Source organism: Barbus barbus (assembly GCF_936440315.1).
Source record: "Barbus barbus genome assembly, chromosome: 20".
Lineage (NCBI taxonomy): Eukaryota > Metazoa > Chordata > Actinopteri > Cypriniformes > Cyprinidae > Barbus > Barbus barbus.
Window position 1 is genome coordinate 29366756 of NC_136748.1, and position 23056 is coordinate 29389811.

A 23056-nucleotide genomic window follows, 5' to 3' on the forward strand; every position below is an offset into this window, starting at 1 on the left:
TCAGACGACAGAAGGCATATACAGTAGGGTTAAAATCAAAGTTGTCAGACCTGAAACTCCACCTGGAATCGAGCCCGAAGCACATAGAAATATATTCAGATTATGCATTCTGCCTAATTAAGGATCTGATTCCACCTGCTGCAATCACAAGCTTTGAGTTTTAGAGTGGATATTTATAGATCTCTCTTCTCCGCCGATGTGATGCGATATCATTCTGCTTTCAACGGCAGATGACTAAAGTTAGAGCCACTTCTTCTCGACCTGTGGCTGCTGCATCGCTGACCTTTCCAGACACGGCATGCCGCTGCATACATATTGGATTTAACATCCTCTCACCTAAATGAAAAACGCTTGCAAAACAAACACTGGGCAAACCTTGCAGCTCGTGCGGCATCACGGCGGATTACCGTACCTTAATTTGTCGGTTCCAGCTTTGCGTCGAGAGATTCGAGCCATGAACAGAGGGAGGCTGACGGTATCCAGCCAGCGTTTCTCATACTTTGGTTCATTAACCGAAGGTGAGGAGGGCGACGACGGGGCCTGGACGGAATAAATGAGAGGGAGAGAGTGAGAGGCCGGAGCAGAAACATCTCGTTTTAGTGCCATCCGTTGGCCTTTGATCACGGTGCCAGTAACCACGGCCTGTGATTCAAAAGCATCCGCGGCACTCGGCCCCTCAGGCTCGACCTGATCCTGCTGTATTTTAGAAATCAATGAGGATTACAGTTGCCTTACATAAATGCATGACATTTTCCATGCATATTCACAGAAGAAGGAGAATGATGATGAAAGTCTAAAGTAGATGAACGTTTGAACACTGTAAATGCATAGTTAGCTTTCAAACGCTATGGAAGCACATTTTGGCCACAGACTTAAAAATAAAAAATAAATAAGGTAATTGCTCATTTTTATCTTAGAAATCTGACCTTTTCCTCACAATTTTGAGTTTACATCTCATATTTCTGAATATATATATATATATATATATATCGCAAATTCTGTTTTCTCAGAAATGTGAGAAACTAAGTCCAAATTGTGAAATAAAAACAAATTAACTTTTTTTTTATTCTAGCAGAAACAAAGAGAAAAACACAATTGCAAGACATACAGTGGGGGAAAATATTATTTGATCCCCTGCTGATTTTGTACGTTTGCCCACTGAGAAAGAAATGATCAGTCTATAATTTTAATGGTAGGTTTATTTGAACAGAGAGAGAGAATAACAACAACAAAAATCCAGAAAAAACATGTTGATTTGCATTTTAATAAGTCAAATAAGTATTTGACCCCTTCACATAACATGACTTAGTACTTGGTGGCAAAACCCTTGTTGGCAATCACAGAGGTCAGACGTTTCTTGTAGTTGGCCACCAGGTTTGCACACATCTCAGGAGGGATTTTGTCCCACTCCTCTTTGCACATCCTCTCCAAGTCATTATGGTTTCGAGGCTGATGTTTGGCAACTCGAACCTTCAGCTCCCTCCACAGATTTTCTATGGGATTAAGGTCTGGAGACTGGCTAGGCCACTCCAGGACCTTAATGTGCTTCTTCTTGAGCCACTCTTTTGCTGCCTTGGCCGTGTGTTTTGGGTCATTGTCATGCTGGAATACCCATCCACGACCCATTTTCAATGCCCTGGCCCTGACGGTACATGACCCCGTCCATCATCCCTTTGATGCGGTGCAGTTGTCATGTCCCCTTAGCAGAAAAACACCCCCAAAGCATAATGTTTTCACCTCCATGTTTGACGGTGGTGATGGTGTTCTTGGGGTCATAGGCAGCATTCCTCCTCCTCCAAACACGGTGAGTTGAGTTGATGTCAAAGAGCTGGATTTTGGTCTCATCTGACTACAACACTTTCACCCAGTTCTCCTCTGAATCATTGGCAAACTTCAGACGGGCATGTACATGTGCTTTCTTGAGCAGGGGGATTTCAGTCCTTCACGGCGTAGTGTGTTACCAATTGTTTTCTTGGTGACTATGGTCCCAGCTGCCTTGAGATCATTGACAAGATCCTCCCGTGTAGTTCTGGGCTGATTCCTCACCGTTCTCATGATCATTGAAACTCCACGAGGTGAGATCTTGCATGGAGCCCCAGTCCGAGGGAGATTGGTAGTTATTTTGTTTCTTCCATTTACGAATAATCGCACCAGCTGTTGTCACCATCTCACCGAACTGCTTGGCGATGGTCTTGTAGCCCATTCCAGCATTGTGTAGGTCTACAATCTTGTCCCTGACATCTTTGGACAGCTCTTTGGTCTTGGCCATGGTGGAGAGTTTGGAATCTGATTGATTGATTGCTTCTGTGGACTGGTTGTCTTTTATACAAGCTGAGACTCCCTTTAAGAGAGTGCTCCTAATCTCAGCTCCTTACCTGTAGAAAAGACACCTGGGAGCCAGAAATCTTGCTGATTGATAGGGGATCAAATACTTATTTGACTCATTAAAAATGCAAATCAATTTATACATTTTTTCAAATGTGTTTTTCTGGATTTTTCTGTTGTTATTCTAGGGAACGCAAACATCTTTGCGAGAGAACGCAAAGTTTCTCGAGGGAATGCAAAAGTTTTGCGAGAGAACGCAAAAGATTTGAAAAATATTTTTTTCTCCCACCCCAAATTTTTTTCACCCACCCCGAAATCTTTCGAAATCTTTCCGGAGCTCTAAGGGGCTCCGTAGAATTCTAAGTTTACATCTAGGAATTCTTTTTTTTTTTTCAACTACGGAATAAAAAATGAATGAAAAGGTAATTGCAACTTTTTATTTAACACTTTGATTTTAGTTTCTCGCAATTCTGAGAAAACAAAATAGAATTCAGAATTTCAAGATAAACAACTACGAGATATAAACTCAGAATTCTGACTTTTTTGTTTCAATTGTGACTTTTTTTCTTAAAATTCTGAGTATACAGCTTCAAATTCAGTTTATTATTATTTTTTTGTTTGTTTTGTTTTGTTTCTGCCATGGAATAAATGTGACAATTCCAACTTTTTATATCTTTTTATATACAAAGTTTATATCTTGCGAGGGGGAAAAAAAAGTCAGAATTTTGAAAGAATTGCAAATAAAAATAATGAGTAAAATCTGTAAAAAGTTGTAATTACATGTTTTAGGTTATTTTTTCCTTTGGCAGAAACCATATAGTTGTAAAGTAATCATTTAGAATTTTTAGCAAAAATATGCTGAAAATGCAAAACTTTTCTCATCTCGTCACATTCAGTTAGGAATTACATGAATGTTTTTGAATATATTTTCAGACATTGGAGGGGCAGTTTGGCCATTTCTAATGATTGTGGGAAACTTCCCCCTCAGTGTCTATGATGGTTACGGCCCTGACAGAGAGAGGCTTCCACAGACTGCTGCAAACGCTGCTGGGAACCCATACAATTCAGCTTGTCAATTCTACAGTTTATAGTCTTCAAACTGTGCAGCCCCTAATGTGCATCACATTTGTGCTCTACTCACTTCAACTGCAAAATCCCGTCAGTCATATCAGTATTAACGTAATATTATGCATGACATGTGTGAATCTCTTTGATGCAAATAGTCAGTGCAAAGTCGGTAAGCTTATAAATCTCCTCGTATCAAATAAAAATCATATTTTTCTGCAAAACACATCAGTACAGGTGCTTCACAGTAGCTGTGGGATGCTTAAGATGTGGATATAGATATTTTTAGAGCCGTTTCTGACCTTGCTTCTATGCAATGTACAGGGCATTTTGGTTTATTTTAGGCAACATGTTTGGTTTTCATTTAGCTTAAAGGGTTAGTTCACCCAAAAATGAAAATTAGTCCATGTTTTACTCACCCTCAAGGCATCCTAGGTGTATATGACTTTCTTCTTTCAGACGAATCCAATCTGAGTTGTACTAAAAATTGTCCTTGCTTTTCCAAGCTTTATAATGGCATGGGCGGGTGTTCAACAGTCCAAATATAGTCAAATAAAGCGCATCCATCAATATTAAAATGTGTCTCACACGGCTCCAGTGGGTGAATCAAGGCCTCCTGTAGCGAATCGATGCATTTTTGTAAGAAAAATATCCATATTTATAACAATATAAACATAACTTCCACTAACTGTTGTAGGAGAGACTGGTTTTCCGGTGTATGACGTAGGACGCCGGCGCAACGCATGCGCATGTGAGTCTCGCAAAAACCAACGTTTGTTTGTAAGACAAAAAAGAAGGAAAGTTTCCTTAGGAAAAAAAGGAAAGGAAAACCAGTTTCCTCTTGGCTTATATCAAAATCATCCAACATTTTTCTTTACAAATCCTCGTTTTGTGCTTCTAATTCGTGACCGGCATTTTATTTTGTTCTTTCTCCTCTGTGCTTCCGCGTTTGTCTCTAATCACTGGCACTGTGCATACGCCCTACGTCATCCACCGGAACAGCTTCCACCAATGACAGTTAGCGGAAGTGGGAACAAAGTGTTTATATCTTTTTAAATATGGATATTTTCTTACAAAAACGCATCAATTCGCTACAGGAGGCCTTAGTTCACCCCCCGGAGCCGTGTGAAGCACGTTTTAATATGGATGGATGCGCATTATTTGACTACTTTTGGGCTGTTGAACAAAAACACCCGCCCATGCCATTAAAAAGCACATATATATAAAATTAGAATATCATAAAAAGTTCATTTCTTTTTCGTAACTTAATTCAAAAAGTTTAACTTTCTTATATTCTAGATTCATTACTGAGTGGAAGATGGCACCGCAGATGGCAGCTACTGTGCTTTGCTCTTTTGTGTTTGTATTGTTTTTGTTTGTTTTTCCTGTTTTTTTGTTTCTCAAATACGATCAGTTTTACCAGGGATGACCTGCTGAACATTCGGCAGAACACACCACAAAATCTTTTACCGGATTTTGACTATTTGGACGTTTTGCTGGACATTGTAGTTGGCGGAGCCGTAGCTCTAGTCAAACGCTTCAGGATGGGACGCGCAGACGGGGGAAGCGAGCCGGCGCGCTTGTGATGCTTCGTCAGCGCGGATTTAGACTGGCGTTGCTTAGCATCCATCTGGCGAATCTCCGCTCTCTACCCAACAAAATGGACGAACTCCTTCTGCTCTCAAGGACAAACAAGGATTTTTCTAACTCTGCTGCTCCGTGTTTCACGGAAACCTGGCTGAATAGCGACATTCCGGATAGCGTGCTAAATCTGGCTAATTTCCAGCTGATCAGAGCAGATCGGGACGCGGAATCAACGGGGAAATCGCGCGGCGGCGGGACGTGCTTTTACATCAATGAGAGGTGGTGTACAGATGTAACTGTGTTAAAGAAGATGTGCTGTTCAGATCTAGAAACACTCTTCATTAACTGGAAGTTCAACCTGCCACAGGAGCTGCTGAAACAGTTCTACTCTGCCATCATTGAATCCGTCCTCTGCACTTCATAACTGTCTGGTTTAGCTCACCTACCAAATCTGACCTCAGAAGACTACGGAGGGTAGTCCGGACTGCTGAGCGAATCATTGGTACAACCCTCCCCACTCTCCAAGAACTGTACTTATCCAGAGTGAGCAAAAGGGCTGGTAAAATCACTCTGGATCCCTCACATCCAGCACACTCCCTGTTTGAACTGTTCAATCCAGCACACTCCTCTGGTCGACGCTACAGAGCTCTGAGCACCAGAACGTCCAGACATAGAAACAGTTTCTTCCCTCAGGCAATCCATCTCATGAACAACTTGACAATAAACGCGGAACACACAACTATTATACATTATTTATCCACCACACTTACTAATTTTTATTTTTTATTTTTTATCATTTAAAAATTGCACATATCAGACCTGTACATACATAATTGTCTATATTATATATTGTGTTTTTGCTGTTTTGTACATTGCCTATTTGGATATTATTCTTTATTATCTGTGTCCTGTCCTGTTGCTGTCTTTGTTGCACTGTGGAGCTTCTGTCACTATAACAAATTCCTCGTATGTGTAAACATACTTGGCCAATAAAGCTCATTCTGATTCTGATTCTGATTACATGTAAAGTAAAATATATTTTTAAAAAAATTTGTTTTAATTTTGATGATTAGAGCTTACAGCTCATGAAAGTCAAAAATCCAGTATCTCCAAATTTTAGAATATTTCCTAAGATCAATCAAAACAATAATTTGCCAACAGAAAAGTTCAAGTTCTTTAAAGTATGTTCATTTATGCACTCAATACTTGGTCAGGGCTCATTTAGCACAAACTCCAGCATCAGTGAGGTGTGGCATGGAAGCGATAAGCCTGTGGCACTGCTGAGGCACTATTGAGTATTCAGCTCGTATGTATTGTTAGAGCCACTGTTTCTCATTTTTCTCTTGAAAATATCCCATAGATTCCATATGGGGTTCAGGTCAGGCATGTTGACTGGCCAATTAAGCACAGCAACATCATGGTCAGCAAACCACTTTGAAGTGGTTTTGGCTCTGTGGGCAGGTGCTAAAGTCCTGCTGGAAAAGGAAATCAGCATCTCCATTAAGCTTGTCAGCAGATGGAAGCAAAAAGTGCTCCAAAATCTCCTGGTAGACGGCTGCATTGACTTTGGACTTGATAAAACACAATGGACCAACATCGGCAAATGTCACAGCACCCCAAATCATCACTGACTTCAGAAACTTCACACTGGACTTCAAGCAACATGAATTCTGTGCCTCTCCATTCTGCCTCCAGACTCTTGGACCTTGATTTCCAAATGAAATGCAAAATTTACTTTTATCTGAAAAGAGGACTTTGGACCACTGAGCAACAGTCCAGTTCTTTTTCTCCACAGCCCAGGTAAGATGCTTCTGACGTTTCTGTTTCATAAGTGGCTTGGTAGCCCTTTTCCTGAAGACGTCTGAGCGTGGTGACTCTTGATGCACTGACTCCAGCTTCAGTCCACTCCTTGTGAAGCTCTCACAAGTGTTTGAATCAGCTTTGCTTGACAGTATTCTCAAGCTTGCGGTCATCCCTGTTGCTTGTGCACCTTTTCCTACCCAAATTCTTCCTTCCAGTAAAGTTTGCATTTAATATGCTTTGATACAGCACTCTGTGAACAGCCACCCTTTTCAGTAATGACCCTCTGTGATTTACCCTCTTTGTGGAGGGTGTCAATGTTCATCTTCTGGATCATTGCCAAGTCAGCAGTCTTCCCCATTATTGTGGTTTCAAATGTAATGCCTTGTAGAGCAGGATACACACACAAAATAATTTCAAGACAGCACATTCCTTAGCAGGAGTTAAGACTTCCACTCCCAGAATCTGCATTTGACTGGCTGGCCGATTTCCTGACCTAAATCTCCTTATCTCAGGAGATTTGAGGGAACATCTGAAATGGATTTAGAACAGAACCTTCAATGTTGTTCCTGACCGGTTTACCATAAATAAAAGTCGCGTAATCAACAGTACAAAGCATGTGGCATCTGGAAAGACTCCAGCACAGACCCTCCCTGATATCTCCTGATCGTTTAACGCAGTAATTCAATGATGGTATCAACAAAGATGATGGTTTCATAACAGACATCCGAGCTAAGAAAATCACCAGATCTCCATTCGGAGTGACATTCCCATTACCTCCCGTGTCTCCCCAGCAGAGAAACGTGCCTTTTCTTCTTATTGGCAGAACAAAGAAGATCGGACCTTTATGGGTGTTCCGAAAGACATAATAATTGTTGCTGCTACCAAAAGCAACATATATATATATATATAGACAATATATATTGAGGTTGTGTGTTTATTTTATGTCTTTCATATGCTTGGTGTGATTATTTAGAAGGTAGCATGTTAATCGATGCATTAACCCATGTAGTATATAAAATTAAGGTATGTACTTTGTGTACAGGTCCTTCTCAAAAAATTAGCATATTGTGATAAAGTTCATTATTTTCTGTAATGTACTAATAAACATTAGACTTTCATATATTTTAGATTCATTACAACACAACTGAAGTAGTTCAAGCCTTTTATTGTTTTAATATTGATGATTTTGGCATACAGCTCATGAAAACCCCAAATTACTATCTCAAAAAATTTGCATATCATGAAAAGGTTCTCTAAACGAGCTATTAACCTAATCATCTGAATCAACTAATTAACTCTAAACACCTGCAAAAGATTCCTGAGGCTTTTAAAAACTCCCAGCCTGGTTCATTACTCAAAACCGCAATCATGGGTAAGACTGCCGACCTGACTGCTGTCCAGAAGGCCATCATTGACACCCTCAAGCAAGAGGGTAAGACACAGAAAGAAATTTCTGAACGAATAGGCTGTTCCCAGAGTGCTGTATCAAGGCACCTCAGTGGGAAGTCTGTGGGAAGGAAAAAGTGTGGCAGAAAACGCAGCACAACGAGAAGAGGTGACCGGACCCTGAGGAAGATTGTGGAGAAGGACCGATTCCAGACCTTGGGGGACCTGCGGAAGCAGTGGACTGAGTCTGGAGTAGAAACATCCAGAGCCACCGTGTACAGGCGTGTGCAGGAAATGGGCTACAGATGCCGCATTCCCCAGGTCAAGCCACTTTTGAACCAGAAACAGCGGCAGAAGCACCTGACCTGGGCTACAGAGAAGCAGCACTGGACTGTTGCTCAGTGGTCCAAAGTACTTTTTTCGGATGAAAGCAAATTTTGCATGTCATTCGGAAATCAAGGTGCCAGAGTCTGGAGGAAGACTGGGGAGAGGGAAATGCCAAAATGCCTGAAGTCCAGTGTCAAGTACCCACAGTCAGTGATGCTGGTGTTGGTCCACTGTGTTTTATCAAGGGCAGGGTCAATGCAGCTAGCTATCAGGAGATTTTGGAGCACTTCATGCTTCCATCTGCTGAAAAGCTTTATGGAGATGAAGATTTCATTTTTCAGCACGACCTGGCACCTGCTCACAGTGCCAAAACCACTGGTAAATGGTTTACTGACCATGGTATTACTGTGCTCAATTGGCCTGCCAACTCTCCTGACCTGAACCCCATAGAGAATCTGTGGGATATTGTGAAGAGAAAGTTGAGAGACGCAAGACCCAACACTCTGGATGAGCTTAAGGCCGCTATCGAAGCATCCTGGGCCTCCATAACACCTCAGCAGTGCCACAGGCTGATTGCCTCCATGCCACGCCGCATTGAAGCAGTCATTTCTGCATAAGGATTCCCGACCAAGTATTGAGTGCATAAATGAACATAATGGCCATTCTTTTATTGGTCGGATGAAATATGCTAATTTTTTGAGATAGGAATTTTGGGTTTTCATGAGCTGTATGCCAAAATCATCAATATTAAAACAATAAAAGGCTTGAACTACTTCAGTTGTGTTGTAATGAATCTAAAATATATGAAAGTCTAATGTTTATCAGTACATTACAGAAAATAATTAACTTTATCACAATATGCTAATGTTTTGAGAAGGACCTGTATACCAAATAGCTGTTGTTTCAATTTGAATGAAAGCTAGTTGCGTCAGCAATAATTTGGTGTGGATGAAAGTTGACTTTTCTCATCATAATGTATGATTAAAACACTTATAGGGATCTGCTAGGATATATTCTTCATTTACGCACGGAAAACCAACCAACTGCAAGAGAGCATCCCCAGTGACATTGCGTGATGACGGCACATCAGCAGCCAATTAGCCTGGAGGTTCCCGCCGAGCCCGTGGAGACCACGCGAAAACACAGATCAGCTGTCAGACTCAACTTAAAGCAAGTAATCAAACAATTCTCCATAATTCTGCTGGAAACCGGTTGAAGTAATTTTAAGAGTAAAGACAGACAAGTTCTCTGCTTGAAACTCCCTCATAGCGAGGTTTCAGTAACTAGCAAAAGAGTGCTAGTTTAAGCTTTCTTCAAGTTCATTGCCTGCAATGTTTGTGTGTGTACGTATTCTGTTTTGTGTTATTTTAGCTTAGTAGTATTGTAGAGTAGAAAATAAACTTTGATTTATTAAGAAATCTTTTGTCTGGTGCTATGTGATTTTCAAGTCTCAAACTATTTGCCAAAGATCGCGTTACCTATGCTCATGAATTTTGATAAAGTACTATTTGGTTTGTTTTATCGTTGGACACGAATAAGATAAACAAAATTGTTAAAGATGTACTGAATTTAACGATTCGCTGGACGAGTCGTTAAAACCTTTGAAATTATACGTTTTGATTGATATCATATAAATATCGAATCTTAAGAATAGATTCCCTAAAAGCTAAATTAAAATAAGGGCTAATCCTTACACAAAGAACAGGAGATACCCGGAAATTATACTGTAGGGATGGTCATTTAATGAAACTCAAATATAAATATTCTAATATTTTGAGATACTGGATTTATGACTTTCATTAGCTGTAAGCTCTAATCATCAAAATTAAAACAAAAAACTTTTGAAATGTTTTACTTTACATGCAATGAATCTAGAATATATGAAAGTTTAACTTTTTTTAAAGAAGTTACACAAATAAATGAACTTTTCCACGATATTAAATTTGTTTGAGATGCACCTGAATCTATCTATCTATCTATCTATCTATCTATCTATCTATCTATCTATCTATCTATCTATCTATCTATCTATCTATCTATCTATCTATCTATCTATCTTAATAACTTAATAACTACACTATAGCAGGGAGACAAGATGGGAAAAAAGAAAAGGTTTTCTTTTACCTGTATAAGAAACTTTTAACATAATTACTTCCGTATTTCATCTCTGACTGGATGCTTTCACTTGTGGCTGGATTTTCAAGCCATCTCCAATTACATGTGAAGACTTCCTCCAGTCACATTCTCCACTCTGCTGTTTACTCGGACCGAGGCTGGATAATTAAACTTGATTTGACTTTCATGTTGAGCTGCTCTAGCAAGAGCCCAGAGATGACACTGAATGAAATATTGCCGGCATGTCAAGATGGATCAGACTGACAGAGCGTCCCTCATGAGCCCAACACCAGCTTTTAATTACGGTTTCTCTTCCATACATCCAGAAAGGTTCATCACCATACAGCAGTGCCATTTCACTCTTTCTCTAATAAAAATAGCCTCAGATGAGCCAATAGTTGTCATACAGTAAGAGTATTTACATACAGTATATATATATATGAAATATATTTTAGACGACTATGTATATGTTAAGTAGTAATATAATGAATATTGAATGAATATTAATATATTTATATTAGTAGATGCCATTGAAAGTGAGTTAATTTACAGTATTTGTGTTTGTCAATGGCGTAGCTCCCTTTAAGAGAGTGCTCCTAATCTCAGCTCCTTACCTGTATAAGACACCTGGGAGCCAGAAATCTTGCTTATTGATAGGGGATCAAATACTTATTTCACTCATTAAAATGTAAATCAATTTATAACTTTTTGAAATACATTTTTCTGGATTTTTTTATTGTTATTCTGTCTCTCATTGTTAAAATAAATCTACCATTAAAATTATAGACTGATAATTTCTTTGTCAGTGGGTAAACGTACAAAATCAGCAGGGGATGACTTTTTTTTTTTTTTTCACTGTGTATATATATATATATATATATATATATATATATATATATATACAGGTACATCTAAAAAAAAAAATTATATCGTGAAAAAGTTTATATTTAGATTCATTACATGTAAAGTAAAACATTTCAAAAGTTTTTTTTGTTTTAATTTTGATGATTAGAGCTTAAAGCTCATGAAAGTCAAAAATCAGTATCTCACACTATTAGAATATTTACATTTGAGAATATTTACATCTCTTGATCTTTGAAACCACAATAATGGAGAAGAGTGCTGACTTGGTAATGATCCAGAAGATGAACATTGACGCCCTCCACAAAGAGGGTAAGTCACAGAGGGTCATTACTGAAAGGGGTGGCTGTTCACAGAGTGCTGTATCAAAGCATATTAAATACAAAGTTGACTGGAAGGAAGAATTTGGGTAGGAAAAGGTGCACAAGCAACAGGGATGACTGATTCAAACACTTGGGAGAGCTTCACAAGGAGTGGACTGAAGCTGGAGTTAGTGCATCAAGAGTCACCACGCTCAGACGTCTTCAGGAAAAGGGCTACCAAGCCACTTCTGAACCAGAGACAACGTCAGAAGCGTCTTACCTGGGCTGTGGAGAAAAAGGTCTGGACTGTTGCTCAGTGGTCCAAAGTCCTCATTTCAGATGAAAGTAAATTTTGCATTTCATTTGGAAATCAAGTTCAGGAGGAAGAGTGGAGAGGCACAGAATCCATGTTGCTTGAAGTCCAGTGTGAAGTTTCCACAGTCAGTGATGATTTGGGCTGCCATGTCATCTGTTGGTGTTGGTCTACTGTGTTTTCTGAAGTCCACAATCAATGCAGCCATCTACCAGGAAATTTTAGAGCACTTCATGCTTCCTTCTGCTGACAAGCTTTATGGAGATGCTGATTTCATTTTCCAGCAGGATTTGGCACCTCCCCACACTGCCAAAGGTACCAAAAGCTGGTTCAATGACCATGGTGTTACTGTGCTTGATTGGCCAGCAAACTCGACTGACCTGAACCGATATTGTCAAGAGGAAGATGAGAGACACCAATGCAGATGACCTGAAGGCCGCTATCAAAGCAAAAGAGGGCTTCCATTACACCTGAGCAGTGCCACAGGGCGATTGCCTCCATGTCATGCCGCATTGATGCAGTAATTCAGGCAAAAGGATGCCCAACCAAGTATTGAGTGCAAGTTGTCATTATCTGTAAGCCATAATCATCAAAATGTCAAGAAATAAAGGCTTGAAATATTTCACTCTATGTGTAATGAATTTATATAATATATGGGTGATAAAAAATATTGACCTTTTTCACGATATTCTAATTTTTTGAGATGTACCTGTATATGTATAATTTACTTAGTAAACACATTCCATGTAAAGGTTGAATAATAATAACATATTAATATTTAAGAAATAATGCCACTTAGACTTCAAGTAAATTTATTTTAGGTAAATATTTCTTCAAATGGTTCAAATAATTAAGTAAATAAATAAAGAGTATCTTGCAAATAAATAAATAAACTTTTTAAGTAAACAGTCTGAAGAGGTTGGTTTCAGCTGGTTTAGCTGTATATTCAACCACCTTTAAGGCTTGTTTAAGCTGTTTTTCAGCAGGGCAATGTGGTTTACTCTTTGTTTTCGTTAATATTGTTTTTGGATTAATATTAATAACATAATAGCTGAAGACAGGTCTATTAGGCTGCATTGCAAGGCTTAAAGCACAGATCCAATATTTGGACACAAATCCGATATGAATTAGATTAATACATGAATATCAAGACAGTATTTTGACCGTTCTCAGTATTTAGAGTCGGTACAACCAAACTACTAGTGAAACTGCTGTATTTTTTATAGTTTCAGTGTTAAGTATGCACCGAAATAACAATTTTATTTGGCATCCCTACCTTCAGATTTGGCAAAAAGAGCTGCTATGCTAATTATTGGAAAGTATGTAAATAAATAAATGCTAAAGCACCAGCCCGTCGCCCGATGAAAGCGAGACGCTGTCAGTCAGCTCAATGTCAGAGCAGCCTGGAGGGGATTACAAGCTCCGAGAATTATAATCACCTGCGGCCTACGAGCTCAAACACTACAAGAGGATTAGAAAAAAAACTAATTTGAGGAACACAAGAAAAAGCACAAATATTGTCGACTCAGCAGTCAGGAGAGCACCGCGTGTGTTTTTGCACATTTCCATGCCTGGCAAATGCAGAGAGAGTCAATAGAAGAAAATAATTAATCTCTTTACGCTAACTGGACACAGTGGCTTCCATTCAATGTTTAATAATTAAGTATCTGTGTACACTTTTCCTGGAAAGACACCTTACATGCTCCTACATTCTTCCCATTTTTTTTTTTTTTAATACAATGCGTCTAGAGGAACTTCATTAAAAGAAACAGTTGTGCTCCTGGAGATGCTCTCATTTAAAAAGAAGTGACAAATGAGCTGATCTGAACACACCATAGAGACTATTGTGTCACATATTATGTGTTAAGGCAAACATCACTATTAGTGTTGATTAAACTCAGGGAAAAATGTGTGTTTAAAATATGGAAGAAATATTGTATAATCTTAAATTAAAGGAGGAAACCGAGCTATATCCAGAGATCAGAATATCACAGAGAGATGGGGAGGGACTATTAGTAAAAAAAACACACAGAACACCCCAGCAACCCCATAGCATTGCATTGACAAACATTCTGAACATTCCAGAAATCTTATAGCAAAACCCTGGCAAACATCTAGAACACCCAAGCAACGCCCTGCCAAAACACCTACAGCACCCCAGCAACCCCAAAGCAACACCTGCCAAAACACCTACAGCATCTCAGCAACCCCATAGCAAGACCCTGCCAAAAACCCCTACAGCACCCCAGCAACACCTTGGCAAACAACCCCCCGAACATTCTTGCAACAGCATAGTAATGCCCTAGTAAACACCCAAAGCATTCTTGAACACCATAGTAACGCCCTAGCAAACACCCAGAACATTCTAGCAACACCATAGCAACAACCTGCAAACACCCAGAACATTCCTGCAACACCATAGTCACACCCTGCAGAAACACCCAGAACATTCTAGCAACACCATAGTAACGCCCTGCAAACACCCAGCACATTCTAGCAACACCATAGTAATGCCCTGCAAACACCCAGCACATTCTAGCAACACCATAGCAATGTCCTTCAAACACCCAGAACACTCTAGCAACCTCATAACAACACCCTGCAAGCACCCAGAACACCCTAGCAACCCCAATAGCAACACCCTGCAAACACCAAGAACATTCCTGCAACACCATAGTAACACCCTGGCAAAAACACCCAGAACATTCTAGCAACACCGTAGCAATGCCCTTCAAACATCCAGAACATTCTAGCAACAGCATAGTAACACTCTGGCAAACACCCAGAACACCCTAGCAACCCCATAGCAACACTTTGTAAACACCCAAAACACTACACTGTAAAAAGTGATAAGTTGACTTAACTTAAAAAAAATGAGGAAACCCGTTGCCTTAAAAAAATTTAAGTAAATAATCATTTAAAAATTGACAATTCACTTAACTTAATTTTTTAAATTATTATTTACTTGATAATTTTAAGGCAATGGGTTTCCTCAATTTTTTTTTAAGTTAAGTCAACTTATCACTTTTTGGAGTGATTAAGTTAAGTCAACTTATCACTTTTTACAGTGTAGCAACACCCTGCAAACACCCAGAACATTCTAGCAACACTATAACAACAACCTGCAAACACCCAGAACATTCCTGCAACACCATTTTAACACCCTGCAAAAACACCCAGAACATTCTAGCAACACCATAGTAACGCACTGCAAACACCCAGAACATTCTACCAACACCATAGCAATGACCTTCAAACACCCAAAACATTCTAGTAACAGCATAGCAACACTCTGGCAAACACCTAGAACACCCTAGCAACCCCGTAGCAACACCATAGTAACACCCAGAACATTCTAGCAACACTAAAGCAACAACCTGCAAACACCCAGAACATCCTAGCAACACCATAGTAACACCCAGAACATTCTAGCAACACCATAGCGATGCCCTTCAAACACACAGAACATTCTAGCAACACCATAGCAACGCCCTGCAAACACCCAGAACATTCTAGCAACACCATAGCAACGCCCTGCAAACACCCAGAACAGCTACTAACTGTCATCAGCACTTTTTCTGAGCTCTGTTCTATTTATAGACTGACTTTAGGGTGGCATCTGAAATCTTGATTTGTCGGCGCTCTGAGATTGTGTTTCTCATTTTCATCTCTCTCTCTCTCTCTCAGGTGTGAATGGATTTTCAGAGGCACTATGTAGATCTCAGATCTTAGATCTCAGAGCTTCACCTGCTGACACGCAGCACCGCCGCTTCCCCAGAGTTTCAGTGCCACGCGTGTCATTACATTAATGTGCTGCATGTAAATCTCTGCGTGTTCGTGTGGTCTGCGAGCAGATCGAGTAAGACGTCTGCCATACTTCTGCTCTCTGATTTGAATAAGAAAGTGACCGGTGACTTAACGAGACACAGCGTGTTCGTTCAGATGACGGCAGGATATTCTCAGTCTGTCAGGTTGTGCGGCTGCCGCACTCTATTAACTGGCAGCGAGGAGCCCTGGCAATGATATTTCAAGGTCAGATGAAACACATGACCTCTATTTCCTGCTTGATCGGGCCATCGGTATACATGAGGACTCTTTTTAGGACAGTGATGTTATGGGTGGTAACTAAGACTATTTAAAAACGTCTCAATGTACACTATGTGCACTATGGACACTTACACACACTGCTGCGTGTGTACAATCCCACAAAAGACTCAGCAATATATGTATGTTTACATGCTCATGCACTACAAATCATCCTGCACTGTTCCCCAACCAGCTGCTGACTCAAATGTCTCTCTTTGCACATGTACAGTATTTGTGAAGCATTCGTATAGTCTGTATTTTTTAGCTTCTATTTTTTTAGTTTGTATAGGGTAATATTTATGTGAAGCATTCGTATAGTTTGTATTTTTTATCTTCTATTTTTTTAGTTTGTATAGGGTAATATTTATGTGAAGCATTCGTATAGTTTGTATTTTTTTATCCTTTATTCTTTTAGTTTGATAAATACTTATATATAGTATACTTATAGTTAAATCTGTCAGTAGGTTAGTTTGTGTATAGGTTTATAGTGTTTTTTACTTCATTGTTGTATGTCTGTATTTATGTAGCACCGTGGTCCTGCGAGACACGACATTTCGTTCCACTGTATGTCCCCACATGTAGCGGAATGACAATAAAGCTCAACTTGAACTTGAACTTGAACTCAATGATAATCTGGGGTTGCACCATCTGCACATTAGTTACAATTTAGCCTAGTTTTGATGTAAGTGACATCTTAAACACTACTAATTATTTTTGCATTGGACGATTAAACTTAGCTAAAACCTAATTCTATGCATAAACTAAATATTTACAGAAGCAATATTTTCAACTGCAACAATATGCTTTTGTTTTACCTGACAGACTTTAATAGTTTAAGGGTGCAGTAGGACATCTTGGAAAATGCTAACTTTAGCCTGATAGCACTGAAAGCATCACCTTTTGCACCTTTAACTACACAGCATATGATAATGTTGACATTTACACTTGTTACATTTAAATGTTTTGTTAGCGGCTCCTCAACGCAAACCTGACCTAAACAGTGCACCTCAGTATTATTTCCGTCACAGAATAAAAAATATTAAATTTATTGCAACTTTTTATCTCATAGCTCAGACTTTTTTTCCTCAGAATTCTGCATTTCTCTCTCACAATCAAGTTACTAATTGCGAGATTTATACTAAGGATTCTAAGAAAAAAAAACTGAATTTGCAAGATGTAAACTTGCAATTATGAGTATATATCTTATAATATTGAGTTATAAACTGACAAATGAGTTTTTCAATTATTTGTTTAACAATTGTGTTATTAATTGCAAGATATACACATAATTTTCAATTTGCAAGATGTAAACTCGCAATTGTGAGTTATAAACGTTCTCAAAATTGCTACTTTATATCTATATATATACAATTGTGAGTTATTATTTGTGATGATTTATTTACATCTAATATCTTACAGATGTGTTATAAACTTGCAATTATTTTCTCAGAATTGCAAGTTTACATCTCATAATTTCATTATGATATATCTCAAATGTATTTCCTGTAATTGTGAGTTATTAATTGAGAAATGTAAATCTAGATGTCAGAGAAAAAAAGTCAAAATTACAAGCTGTAAACTCATAATTGTGAATTTATACCTCACGGTTGTGTTATAAACTTGCAGTTCTGACTTTTTTCGCAATTGCAAGTTATTAATTGTGAAATGTAAACTTTCTGAGAAATTCAGAGAAAAAGTCAGAATCTGTAAACTCGCAATTATGAGTTTGTACATTGTAATTACGTTATAAACTTGAAGCAGGGGCGTAGCGTCTGGGTATGCAGGGTGTGCAGGTGCATATGGGCCCAGGCAGATAGGGCCTGAGCCGAGGGGAAACTTTTAATTGAAACAAGGGAACGAATACAGAGCCCTGCACGGGCCCAGCCCTTGTCCGACAGTTTATCAGAATTCTCCAGCCAAGTCCAACCCGAGCCCGTGTCTTTTTTCTCCCTCTCTTCCCCTTTACACAGTTGCTGTTGCAGCCATTAAAAAGGTCAGTTTTGGTTTTTAATGGCAAAGTGGTTATATTTCGTTTAGTTTCTTTATTAAGTTCATTTAGAAACATGATTGGAACAGTTTGTTAAATTCAAGTTCTTGTTTTTTTCTTTTTAAATACCAAGCAGCCAGCGCAGACAGTGAGTTGGGCATAGGTTTGATCAGTTTAGCCTTCTCAAATAAACACGATTTGAGACATAAAAAAACTTAATTAAAAAAATTAACATAAATGTGTGATAAATATCCAATCGTTTGTGCTAAGAGTGGAAGCTGAAGCGCGGTTTGAAGGAGATGGAGGCGCTAGCAAGATCACTTGCATTTTTAATTTTTAATTTTTTTTTTGGTGGAAAATTCAAATAAGCCGTCATAAAATAAAGAAAACAAACAGGGTGGCTTTCTGCAGTCTTGGTCTTGAGCAGGAACGCTTCACAAAAACTGAACCGGAACTCAGCAAATACTTGCCTCACTGACATGATAAATATATTTATAGAATGCTATAAATTACTACTTTAAAACGATTAAAATCAAAAATGAAAAACTTTATGTAATCCAATGAGGATATATGGGGAGTCAGGATCATCAACTTCATACTATTTTTACTTTGTTTTGTTTTTTGGGCCGCTGTGCCAAGATTGTGTTTGCATGTAGTATAATTAGCTTACAGCGACATTTTAGTGTCACTCTGCAAAATAACTAAAGATTAACGTCATACTGTTACAGAAGTAGGACTCGGACAGAGAGATGGATGAATTGAAAGGAATTTATTGACAAAAGCTGAGCAACAAGGAGTGAGACAGGTGAGTGGTGATCCTGGAGGTCTTCGGTGAACTGGAGAAGTGTTAACTTGAGTATCTTCTTTTGACAGGGAACTTGGAACACGAACTGGACACACACTTCACCCAGATGGCAGACAGGGACAGAACACAGGAGCAGACTGACTGGGCATCGCTGGAGAATACACTCGGAAGGAGACACTGCAGGTAAGTAGACAAGGAGGTAAGTAGTAGGCATAGAGCTGTGATAGCTATGGCAGTCCTCTTCGCATGAACGAGACCGGACACTGGGGTGCTGTGAGGTGTGTATATTTATGGCATGGCTAATGAGTGGCTCAATGATGTGCAGGTGCATGTGATCAGTACTCAGGTGAGGGAGTGCGCTGTGATTGGTTGGTGACAGAGCCTGGCAGATCTGTGACACTTCCCCCTCTCCACGGCCCGCTCCCGAGGGCCGAGGACCCCGACGTTGTGGTGGTCTACCCCTCCCTTTGGGTGTTGGACGTTCCGGATGGCTGGCATGGAACTCTTCAAGTAAGACAGGATCAAGAACATCATCTCTGGGAACCCATGATCTCTCTTCTGGGCCGTAGCCCTCCCAGTCTACAAGATACTCCAGCCGACCACCACGGCGCTGGGAGTCCAAGATCTCCTTAATTTGGTAGATGGCGCAGTCTTCCAGGATCAATGGGACAGGGGGTTCCTCCGTCAGGCCAGGCTCTGTGGAGGGAGAAACAGGAGACTGGTAAGGTTTAAGCAGTGAAACATGGAATGTGGGGTGAATCCTGTACTGAGGGGGGAAGCTGAAGCTGGTAAGTGACCAGCTTCAGCTGGTAAGTGACCGTGGTGGGTTGACTTGCTTGATTATGGTGAAGGGGCCAACAAATCTGGGACTTAATTTCTTGCAAGGTAGGTGCATCCTGATGTCCCTGGTTGACTGCCAGACCTTCTGTCCAGGTTGGTACTTGGGAGCTTCGGATCTTCGAAGGTCGGCTGTCATTTTGCGCCTACGCACTGCTCGCTGAAGATGGTGGTGAGCAGCGTCCCAGACCCTCTCGCTCTCTCGGAACCAGTAGTTTTCTGATGGTACATCCGCCGGTTCCCCAGACCAGGGGAACATGGGTGGCTGGTAACTGAGCACGCACTGGAACGGAGTCATCCCGGTGGCTGGTTGGTGCAGAGAATTCTGGGCGTACTCGGCCCAGCCAATGAACTGGTTCCAAGAGTCCTGGTGGCCATGGCAGAAGGTTTGAAGGAATCGTGCTACTTCCTGGATCTTTCTTTCAGTCTGCCGTTCGTCTGGGGATGGTATCCGGAGGACAGACTGATGGTCACACCTAGGAGCTTGAAGAAGGCTTTCCATACCCTTGATATGAATTGGGGTCCACGGTCAGAGACGATATCCTCAGGGATACCAAAGTATTGGAAGACGTGGTTGAACATCAACTCGGCAGTCTCCATTGCTGTGGGTAAGCCTTCGAGAGGAAGAAGACGACATGACTTAGAAAATCGATCAACCACCACCAGAATGCATGTGTTACCATCGGAGGCAGGAAGGTCCGTAACAAAGTCAACTCCTAGGTGTGACCAGGGCCGATTGGGAACGGGCAGAGGAAGCAGCTTGCCTGCTGGTAAGTGGCGTGGACTCTTGGACATGGCACAGTCTACACAGCCTTGGACGAACCTAACATCTCCGGCCATATTGGGCCACCAGAAGCGATCTCTTAGCAGCGAGAGAGTGTTATTGGCCCCTAGGTGGCCAGTGCCCAGAGATGAATGTACAGACTGAATGAGGGGTGTGCGTTGAGCCCTGGGAACATATTGCAATCCGGGTGGACAGCCCGGCGGAGTGGCCGTGGAAGCATTGGTGGGGGTGAACGGTCTTGAATTCCACTGAATGGGACTTACGATGATCTTCTCGGGGATGATGGACTCAGGTTCTTCACTAGTTTCTTCCTTGGAGTCATAGAGGCGAGACAGGGTGTCGGCTTTGACATTCTTGGGACCTGGACGGTAAGAAATCGTGAACTTAAAGCGTGTGAAAAAAAGGGCCCATCGGGCTTGACGAGGGTTCAGTCTCTTGGCCTCTCTCAGATACTGCAGGTTCTTGTGATCGGTGAGAACTGTGAAGGGATGTTGTGCACCCTCCAACCAATGACCACTCTGTTACCTATGTCGTAGTTTCTTTCCGCCGGGCTGAGCTTGCGAGAGAAGAAGGCACATGGATGGAGTTTAACTGGTGTCTCCTGCTGCTGGGAGAGTATGGCACCAACTCCTGAGGTGGATGCATCGACCTCCACAATGAACGGTTTCCTGGGGTCTGGGTGTACAAGGACTGGGCATTAGTAAACGCTTTCTTGAGCCTTTCAAAGGCTTCGGTGGCGGCTGGGGTCCAGGAGAGAGCTTTGGGTTTGCTGCGGAGCAGGTTGGTCAGTGGGCTGGTGATGGAGCTGTAATTATGGATGAAGTGGCGGTAAAAGTTGGCGAACCCCAGGAACCGTTGAAGCTCTTTAATGGTGTCAGGAGTCCACCTTCCCCTCGTCCATCTGGATGCCACAGCTGTCGATGATATATCCAAGGAACTGCACTGAGGACTGATGGAAGGAACACTTCTCTGCCTTGAGGAATAGGTGGAAGTCTCTCAGGCGTTGCAGGACCTCCGCAATGTGGTGGCGATTTTCAGCCATGCTCTGGGAGTAGATGAGGATGTCATCTATGTAGACCAACAAGAATTTGTGGAGATACTCCCGGAGCACCTCATGCATGAAATCTTGAAATACGGAAGGGGCGTTGACAAGACCATAGGGCATAGCCAGATATTCATGGTGGCCAGTAGGGGTCACAAAGGCCGTCTTCCACTCGTCCCCCTCACGTATTCTGATGAGGCTGTAGGCGCTGCGGAGGTCCAACTTGGTGAACACGGTGGCTCCACGAAGATGTTCTAATGCCGCTGGGACGAGAGGAAGGGGATAACGGAATTTGACCGTTATCTTTTTCAGGGCTCGATAATCGATGCAAGGTCATAGTCCTCCGTCTTTCTTGGCCACAAAAAAGAAGCTCGACGAAGCAGGGGATGTGGAGGGACGGATATAACCTTGCTTGAGTGCCTCCTCAATATACTCCTCCATGGCCTTCTGCTCGGGTATGGAGAGTGGGTAGATTTTCCCACGGGGCACTGGCTCACCCGGTAATAGGTCTATTGTACAGTCCCATGGCCGGTGTGGAGGCAACTGGGAGGCTTTCTGGGGGCAGAACGCATCACTGAAATGGGAGTAACAGGCAGAAATGTCTACTGATAACTTCTCTGGAGGACTTTCAATGGACGTGGAGTTCAAGGCGATGGAATCGCCACGCAGGGCGCTGGCCTGGCCATGGGACTGGAGATCACGGTAGTGGAAGAACTGGTGGAACTGGTGACGGAAGTGATGGGAGGTGCAGGCTGTGGTGCCGGTGTTAGAGCTCGTTGGAGTCTATCCACAAGCTCTTGGAAGGGGTCGGGAGTGCTCATGCTGTTTGTCTGTCGGTGATGGTCCGGTCTTCTGTTACAGAAGTAGGACTTGGACAGAGAGATGGATGAATTGACAGGTATTTATTGACAAAAGCTGAGCAACAAGGAGTGAGACAGGTGAGTGGTGATCCTGGAGGTCTTCGGTGAACTGGAGAAGTGTTAACTTGAGCATCTTCTTTTGACAGGGAACTTGGAACACAAACTGGACACACACCTCACCCAGATGGTAGACAGGGACAGAACACAGGAGCAGACTGACTGGGGATCGCTGGAGAACACACTCGGAAGGAGACACTGCAGGCAAGTAAACAAGGAGGTAAGTAGTAGGCATAGAGCTGTGATAGCTATGGCAGTCCTTTTCGCATGAACGAGACCGGACACTGGGGTGCTGTGAGGTGTGTGTATTTATGGCATGGCTAATGAGTGGCTCAATGATGTGCAGGTGCGTGTGATCAGTACTCAGGTGAGGGAGTGCGCTGTGATTGGTTGGTGACAGAGCCTGGCAGATCTGTGACACATACTATTTTAAGAATAATGTCAAAATTACGATAATAAAATCATGTTATATTGCGTGAAGTTAATGTGAAAATTACACTTATACTCAGTAAAAAAA

At 41.2% G+C, this 23056-nt stretch overlaps 1 protein-coding gene across 1 annotated transcript in view; it reads right to left on the minus strand.

Moving 5' to 3' along the window:
• LOC306886174 (gamma-2-syntrophin-like) overlaps positions 1 to 23056 on the minus strand; it is a 103113-nt gene that overhangs the window by 44210 nt on the left and 35847 nt on the right. Inside the window, exon 9 of the mRNA XM_079443089.1 lies at positions 413 to 540. Coding sequence (XP_079299215.1) covers positions 413 to 540 — 128 coding nt within the window. The remainder of the gene's footprint in view (positions 1 to 412; positions 541 to 23056) is intronic.